The sequence below is a fragment of the Larimichthys crocea genome, chromosome XIII (genome assembly GCF_000972845.2).
Source record: "Larimichthys crocea isolate SSNF chromosome XIII, L_crocea_2.0, whole genome shotgun sequence".
Lineage (NCBI taxonomy): Eukaryota > Metazoa > Chordata > Actinopteri > Sciaenidae > Larimichthys > Larimichthys crocea.
In genome coordinates this window covers 25889645-25898992 of record NC_040023.1, presented here as the reverse complement: position 1 = coordinate 25898992, position 9348 = coordinate 25889645, and the positions used below count along the sequence as shown (strand labels likewise).

Below are 9348 nucleotides of genomic sequence, written 5' to 3'. Positions count from 1 at the left end.
GTTAAAAAAAAAAAAAAAAAAAAAAAAGTCATTTTCAGATTTTTTCCCTCCCCCCTTCCCTCCCTCCCTCCCTCCTCAGCATCAAGTGCAGCCTGAGCGGAGCGTCCCGGCTGCGACTTTCTCTCAGCCACTTTGAAGAAGCAATGAGGAGAAGGGAGCCGTCACCCTGCTGATACCAGGACGTCTGGGATGCACTAACCCCCGTTTGTTTTCCAGTGGGATCATATTTGTATATTTCTCGGGAAAACAAACAATACATTGCGGATTTGGCATATCCATCAATCGGATGCAAGCAGGTAGGAAGCCTTCTGTCATTTTTGCAGAGTTGTAACGATCTCCTGATGGGAAAGAGAGAGAGGGAAATATGTTCTGTATGTGTTAGTTTTTAAAGCTTTATTGAATATCTGTATGATTTCATTTTTTCAAATTGATTTCTTTCACTTTGGATTCATCTTTTCTTTGTGGATGCACTTTTTCACTTGATGATTTTGCAGCATCTTTTCTTTGTGGATGCACTTTTTCACTTGATGATTTTGCAGCCAAAATATTTTGAATATTCTTAATTTTATTTANATAATATTCAAACATTTAAAAAGAAATGGGCATAGGCTGAGTTAATAGACACTTTGTTCCTCTTCAACATACTATGAAACAGATGTGGAATTACAGATGTTGTCTTCCACATACTATGAAACAGATGTGGAATTACAGATGTTGTCTTCCACATTTCATTAGATATCTATTTTAAGGGTATTTGTTTACATTACATTATATTAGAGATATTTGTTATTTTGGAAAGAGGAAAAGACACAACTTAGACTTTTATTAAATTCACTGAAAATAACTGAATTAAACATTCTTATTATAAACTGTTGGCAGTGTCTGTTTCCGTGGCTGTTCTGCTCCACAGGAAACTCTGTGCCTGAAAAGTTGTGAAAACACGTCAAAATGAATGAAATCACTCCTTTTAATAAACTTGGTGTTGAACTACACAATAGATGGTAAGCCAGGCTTGTAGATGGACAGTTGCGCCATAGCGCCATCGTTTGGTCACTTTGTCTCCTGGGTGCCTTCAGCAGTTCTTGTGACTGCTACTCCCCACCGAGGGATGCAGAGGGCACAGCTTCTTGTTCAGCTGACTGCAGTGGAAAATAGTTCAAATGAGCGCCTTCGACGACCAGCAGCCGTCATGGCAGCATATCAGTTTCCACTCTATGCTGAATAATTGCAGGCTTTACTCTGGATTTGTGTTATGTCTGAGTCTGGCGGTGGGAGTGTGAAGCTGAGCAGAAACTAAGGGTCATTTTTGTATTCTCATTTATTGAGACTGTTTTACAGCTCTTGTGGGCTTGTATTTTATTACCGTCTGTTTCAGAGGGTTGGTTAGATGTTGGCCACTGCGTATGTTTTATTGGACACTGTGTGGTAAACTTAAGCCAAACAGCCTCCTTTGCAATGCTTTTACTGGAATTTGTCGTTTTAACCGAATTAGGGCACATGGGCAACGTCTCTACAAGAGATGAAACAGTGACATGGTCCACAGGTGATGCTGTACATTCTGCCTCTCAGATGAGTCTCCTGGGAGACATTTTCAACGTCTAATTGAAAGAAAATATGTGTCTGTGTAACCCCTGACCAATCGGGCCTGTCCCCTTAAAGGATTTACCTTCCAGCTGGACATCCCAGATGTCAGTCTGTCTGTCTGTCACACATAATTTAAACTCCTTTAAACGCAAAAAATGAGTGAACTCACTGTGTTTTGTTTTGTTTTTTTTACTCTGGACTCCTGTTTGAAATTAACTGTTGGATTTGCACTCCTGCTGCAATGCTCCAAATCATTTTCTCTCCTTTTGTTTAGAATAGCCTGTGTGACTTCATCACCGCAGGCGTGCTGACGAAATGAAGCTCTCCTACTGAGTATTTAAGTGATGGTCTGCTGAATCTATTAAAACGTACCCAAATTGTAATTTTCTTTATAGGGTTATCAGGATTATTGGAAACATCAAACTTATACGGTAGAAGCATGAAGCAGCAGGCTGTCTGCAGTAGTCTTTGTGCTTGATGTCATTTGTATGCATGGACAAGGACTGGAGTGGAGCTTAGGAAACCAGATATGGTCATTACAGAAGGAGAAGGTTAACCAATGTGGCAAACCTCCAAACCACTGTCTCAGCCCATTCAGAGGATCAGGGTTCATCCTCTCTTTCTCGCTTCCCGCAGCCTCCAGTAAGACTCAGGGGACATGAATCTCCTCTTAACCACAGAGCTAATGTATCAGAGCTGGAAAAATGTTTTAAAGATCTATAATCGTATACATGCTGGCACCAATCTTTTTGTGTAAACGTTGGCATTTTGAGGAATTGTGCTCTTTCCTTCACACACTGTCCAGACTGCTCAGTTGCCGTACTGATAGTCCAGAGCTCAGCCCTTTGGATCGCTCTCTGATAATCTGGCCTACACTGCCACTGTGTGGCTATAAATGGATCTGTGTTTATTTTTTCTAGACCTGGAGGATATAAGACCTTCTCAGTTCAAGGAAATCAGAGTTTCCCCACATGTTGGATGTGCGTAAAGCTGATTAAAGATTCCAAACATGATGATTAGTCTACAGCACAGCGCTGTATGTTCCCTCCCTTACTAAGTAGGGGTGATTATAGTGCTTAAGCGAGAATCACAGAATAATCAGTGTCACAACACAATCACAATCGTGATGTGAAAACTCTGTTGCAGATAGGTGGTTGCTGAGCTAATAACTGGTCTTACATAAACAGAAGGAAACTGTTTAAACAAGCAACAGGATGAACTATCTTAAAGACTTAAGTGGAGACAGTCAGAAGCAGTATTATAATATTAAGACATTAAGAAAGGTGGGGCAGTCACAAAGGTCTGTGTGAATGGTGATGTGATTGCTTAGCTTATATAAACAAGGTCTACAGCAATACTGTACAGTTAAAGCAGTGCTTTGACCTAAATGCTAATGCCAGAATGCTACCATGCTCACAATAACATGCACATGTAGCAAGTAAAATGTTTATTATGTTCACTCGCCTTAGTTTAGCATGCTTAACTAAATTTAGCATCTTGCTAAACTAATTAGCTACATTTTCTAATTACCATTCAACACAAACTTTAGCTGAGCCTAATAAGAATGTCATTAGTTTTGCACAAACATATTAAACAAATTCAAACAAAATCTGAGGATCCAGACAAACAAAGTCTAGGGATTTAACCAGTGGGGGGCACAAATGTACAAGTTAATAGATACAAATATGTATATGCTTCAACAACAATAGTTGTTGTCACGTCATCTTCTGGGGACCATGGACGTCCAAATTTCATGGCAATTCATCCAGACGACAAGGAGATATTTCAGTGGATTACTAAAAAACTTTGACTTGCTGGTGGCCCTGGATTAAAGTCAGGGGTTCACTGAAGTACTTATGTTTCCTCCTCTGGTGACCATGGATATTTTTATCAAATTTGTGGTAATAGTTGTCCAGATGTCTCACTAACAAATGAAAATGTAAACCGTATGTAGGTAAAGGGTAAAGGTAGAAGTCAGGGGATTACCAAAGTTTGTAGGATTCATCATGTGGGGAACATGAGTGTACAATGTACAATAATATTGATGGCAGTCTTTGAAATAGTTGTTGAGATATTTCATTCTGGACCAAATCTTTGTATCTTCCTACATGTATTGCAAAGTTTCACTAAGTCTTCCTCTTAACTCTACATTTCAGAGCCAGGCCCAACTTAATAATGGGCCCTCTACCCCTGTGTGTCCTGCTCCCGGTGACAGTGCTGGCTGTGGTGGTGGCTGTTGCTGCTGAGCAGAATGCAGTCGATGATGAGTATACCTGGCCACAGTGGAAGGTGCCTCTGGTAAGAAAAAGACGCACTGTGCCTCTCAGCACCCCAGACTTCTCAGCCCGTCCTCAGTTGGAGCTGAGTGGGACCTGTGGGATCGAGTGTCAGCGTCGCCTCCCTGCCTCTTCTCTGGATGACCTGGAGCAGTTCCTGTCCTACGAGACGGTTTATGAGAATGGTACGCGCACATATACTTCAGTATCTGTGCAGGGTCTTAATGAGGCGACTGCCTGGTCCAAAAACATCTCATCTAGCTCCCGCCATAAACGTGAGGTGTACGGCACAGATACCCGCTTCACCATCTCTGATAAGCAGTTCTCCACCAAATACCCCTTCTCCACCACTGTGAAGATCTCCACAGGATGCTCTGGAGTTCTCGTGTCACCTAAACATGTACTGACCGCTGCCCACTGTATCCATGACGGGAAAGATTATCTAGATGGGGTGAAGAAGCTTCGTGTTGGTATTCTGAAAGTGAAGTCCAGACGAGGGAAAGGGAAAGGAAGAGGAGGGCGAGGAAAGGGCAAAAGGAGAAGGGGAGACAAAGATAAAGAGGAAGTGCAGGAAAAGGAAGAGAATGATGGGAAAGGAGATCGTAAAGGAAAAGGGAGAGGAAGAAAAAGCAGGAGTCGGCGAAGTGTGGAATCAGAGAAACCTTCATTTAGGTGGACCAGGGTCAAGCAGACCCAGGTGCCTAAGGGCTGGTTCAAAGGTGTGTCTGACGGACTGGCTGCGGATTATGACTACGCTGTTCTAGAGTTGAAGAAAGCCCCAAAAGTCAAGCACATGGATCTGGGTGTTGTCCCTTCGCTCAAGAAGCTCCCCGCTGGGAGGATCCACTTCTCTGGCTTTGACGATGACCGACCTGGCAACCTAGTATACCGATTCTGCTCTGTCTCTGATGAGTCCAATGATTTGTTGTACCAATACTGCGATGCTAAACCTGGTTCCAGTGGCTCTGGGGTCTACATTCGCCTCAAAGAGCCTGGCAAGAAGAAGTGGAAGAGGAAGATCATCGGGGTCTTCTCTGGTCACCAGTGGGTGGATGTAAACGGGGACGGGCGGCAGCAGGATTACAACGTGGCGGTGAGGATAACACCTCTTAAATATGCCCAGATCTGCTACTGGGTCCATGGGGACTCAAGTGAGTGTAAGGTAGCCTAAGACAACACAGGATCACCCATTAACCAGCACCCGTCCCTCAGATCCACATCTATTCAAGGGACACCCTACCTACTCTCACCACCCATCTGTCATTACCAACCAGGGGCCCGACGACTGCCTCTCCTCTTCCTGTCTTCCTGTTACCTCTTGTGCCTCCCAGTGACTCCTACTACACTGATCTACACACACACAAACACACACACATACACACAACCCACAAACAGCCATACAGACTCAGTGTTGACAACAGGATCTTGTCAACGCATCAAGAGAACTGTGGCTCATCACCTTTCTAATTTATTTGCTAAAAAAAAAAACAATTGAGAAAAAAATATGTATTGTATTTTCAGATCATTGAGATCTGCAGTTTTGCTTTTTCTTTTGACTCTTTTTCTTTCAAAGATTTCAGCTTTTTGGATACAATGATGGAAAGTGTGTATGTCAAATGTTTGCGAACGAAGCCCTGGTACATTCGCCTTATATTCCGATTAGGCTTTGTATGGATAGACTTGTACTTTCAAGTGTTCACCACTGTAAAGTACTGTAAAGAGGAGTACATGCATTGGCTTTGACAAAAGACCCAGGAGAGATTAATGTAACTTGTTTTACAAATGAACTATATAGAGCTATTGAGATAACTGTTTTTATAAACATTTTAATTGAATGAGCTGGTGTTTTGCATTGTGTATATCTAGAACTTTGTTTTTTACAACTACCTTTAAAAAAAAAGATTATTTTTCTGTCTAAATAGAGAAAGGGTCCTTCTTAGTTGATTTTTCTGATTTGTGAGTCTCACCGTCTTTTCTTTGCTCTTGCAACGCAGTGAATTTTGGTTTCATTGTTGTGCACATAATTATATCGGTGCTTATCCAGGAGACGTGGTGCTAATTTATGGATTGTTATGAAACTTTTTTTGGGGGGGCTTCTCAGAATATATTTTGATAGCCTAGTACTGTAACTATGTATTTAATGTGAGGCTACATATTTGGGTTGTGTTAAGATGGGACTGAACAATGTACTTGAGCTGTTGAGATTTCTCTAATTCTAAGGGGTAAACAAGATTACAAACGCAATATTGTTATATAATAATAAATTTGAATCTGGGATGTGATATTTTTTACTTTTCTTGATGTTTGCGTTCCAAAAATTCATTGAATTCCAAATACCTGAATTAATGATGCAGATTGAAGAATACCAACCATTAAACCAAGATTACTACTTGTGTGTGTGTGTTTGTGATGAGAATCCTGATTATTATACACTGCTTTGCAGCTAACTAGGGTTTTACTTACTAACTTAACCAATGCCTTACCACAAGTCAAACCACTGAACAGCATGACTGTATTATTTTGGTCAGGACCTCAGCGTCAAAGTCTGTTGTTGGGCCTCTTTTAACACCTCCAACCTCCAACCCACATGTTCCCATTTGAGCTGCACAAATATTTTCTATACCCATAATATACCAACAGGAATGAACCAACAGGGAATTATCAACCAAATGTGCAGTGCCCCTTAACTTTGTAGAATTATTTAGCACTGCCAGCTCATTGTTTTGATTTTTTGGGCCAGTGTTGGTTCATTCTCACGGCTCTCATCAGTGTCATTTCAACAGCAGGCAGCTGTTTTAAGTAAAAAAAAATAATTCTAAAAACTCTGAGAAACTCACTGGACTTCCCAGCTAGAGGGGTATTTCTCTGAGGTGATAAAGACCAAAACAAAAGGAAGAGGGCTAAAAGGATATAGAATTGGACGGTTGCTCTGTATCAGATATCAACTTGATAATATAATAAATAGACTGTACTTAACTGTGCCTTTCTAGTATTGCGACCACTCAAAGCGCTTTTACACTACATATCTCATTCACCCATATTCATTCAATGAATCAAACACACGGTGCCAACTACTCATCAGTTTTTAACCATTCATACACATGTACAGACCAATTTGGAGTTCAGTATCAGCTGGGGATCGAACCGCCGATCTGATTGGTGGATGACCCGTTCTACCTCTAAGCCACATGTCAAAATTTTGTTGATATATAGCTTTATTCATTGACACACATTCCTAAATACAATTGTGTTAAATCTAATCAAACTAATGGGTGCACAGAAAACCTGCAGCAAGTTAGTATTATTGCACATAAGTGCACTTAGGCTAGAATAAGGCTAATACAATACATAATAATAATGCCAATGAATAAAGATATATATTAACAAAATTTGTTAAAACCACATTTGACATATGGAAATTCTCGAATAGGTTTGCAATTAATAAAATTAACTATAACCAAATGATATGCGATGTACCTGGTCCTTTTGGGCGGCCAGCACATTTGCCCTCTTTACCAAGTTGGTAATCTTTGCATTGGTGAAAAGTGATGAACATAAAGTTGATGTGGTCATTCAAGTTCATGAAATAGTCCATGGAGCTGATACTTCTATAATCTACATGACATGGAAGAAAACAATATCCTTCCTTGGCAGTTCAATCCATCATTGAATTTATTGCACCTCAAAGGGCTTACATGCACTGGGGAGGGTTATCGAAAAATAAAATAAATTTACAACTAAACAAAAATACAATTTCAATAATTCAGTCATGAAAAATGTTAATAATCTCCCATTATTTTCTCAGAGTCACATCATCAGATTCTCACAACCAATTGCTTATTCAGTCCACTGAAATGACGACACACAGAGTAAGCTTTGCATTATTCTGGTTTACAGCACAGGACTCGGACACCTGGTACACACAGCTGTCCAAACGCATATCAACATGTTAAAGAGCTGTATGTTAAGATGCTTTTGAAGAACAACATCATGGCTAGACGGACAGTGTCCTCTTGTGGATTTCCACGCTGTACAGTTCACTCCCATGTGGCCATTTACACTATGTACTGTTCAATTGACAATGTGCCAAAGGTCAGCAGTAATTGAGCAACTTGAACAAAAATTATGTTCAGACAACAATCAAACGTGAATTTTTTCATCAAATCTCGGTCTTCACTTTCAGGTGGCGTTCATTAATTAGCTGTAATCGGTTAGTAAAATGGAACTTAAAGGTACCCTGTGCAGTTTTTAGCCGCTAGTAGCACTTTGAAGCGTTGTTTTGGTGAGCAGGTATTGTTTGTAAACAATGTAGGCTCCAAAGTTTTTAAAATAAATAGGTTTTTCAAGTGTTATAGCATTCAACACGATGCATTCAGCCTCAAGGATACACACAAAGCATATCTGGGGAGAAACAATGGTTGTAAACTTTGTTGAGAAAAAAAACTTGACAGGGCACCTTTAATTTGTTCCTGATTATAACTTTTGTGAAAAGTTCTTCCTGCTGGATCACTACATTGGTCGTCAGATATCCCTTGAAAAGTGGATCTTAGTTTTCAGCCACAAATCAACATTACTTTACAACATTTTCATTTTGATTTGATCGGTCTGAACATAGAGAATGGCAATGGAGTAACTTACCCTGAATACAAAAAGAACCACACTGACCTGATCATAGTTATAATGAAAGCACAGGCAACAGACATATCCACATGGGTAGTGTGTCAAGACCGCAGGTAATCACTTATAGGGTTATATTGAGGGATAGCTTGAGTTGACCTCTGTGACAAATATCTAAAGCATTTTCTCTGGATATGTTCTTTAATAGCAATGCCAGCTAATATCGACAGCAGTCAGGAGGATTCTTTTAAAAGAAACAGAACATATAAATAACATTGGACAAAAAGACAACAAAAGAAACATAGAAAAATGAGCCATGAGTAAAAAAGAAAAAACAAAAAGGAACACTTCCTGGTCTGGTATGAATCAGAAGCCCATAGAAGTTGTTTCTTAATATACAGTATATTAATCATATAGCGATATTCGTTTCCAAATACTTTCAAAAGATGACAGGAAATAGAAGGATACTCACACGACTTCTTACAATTCAGATTCACATTTATATTTCTCTTCAACAAACATACAGAATAGAGACGTAATCCTCACCAGAGAAATCTATGTACATCGAAGAGGACCTTTCTGTAAACAACACACAACATGTTTCTCCGAAAAATCTACCAGGGGGGGGGGCTTCGTTTACCGCTCCCATCCAATTAGAGAGGGACAAAGAAGAGCTCCTCCCCCTTCATGAGGAGGCGGGGACACATATGGGATGGTGAGTGGAGCTTAGGACACCAAAGCACATCCATCATTCAACTCAACACTATAAAGAAATCTAAACACATACGCCTTCACTTTCTCTCACTTGTTTTTGTGGACTTTTTTTTTTTTTGTCAGGGTTTTGAGTGATTTTGTTTAGACAAAAGATTAG

The 9348-nt window shown here is 40.2% G+C and overlaps 1 protein-coding gene across 1 annotated transcript; it reads left to right on the top strand.

The window, feature by feature from the left end:
* Window positions 1-49: 49 nt before the first annotated feature.
* On the top strand, window positions 50-6249 carry prss35 (serine protease 35). The gene is made up of 2 exons (XM_010742486.3): window positions 50-296; window positions 3741-6249. Exon 2 carries the CDS (start codon window positions 3760-3762, stop codon window positions 5029-5031), a length of 1272 nt encoding a protein of 423 aa, XP_010740788.1. The 5' UTR covers window positions 50-296; window positions 3741-3759; the 3' UTR covers window positions 5032-6249.
* The last annotated feature ends 3099 nt before the right edge of the window (window positions 6250-9348 follow it).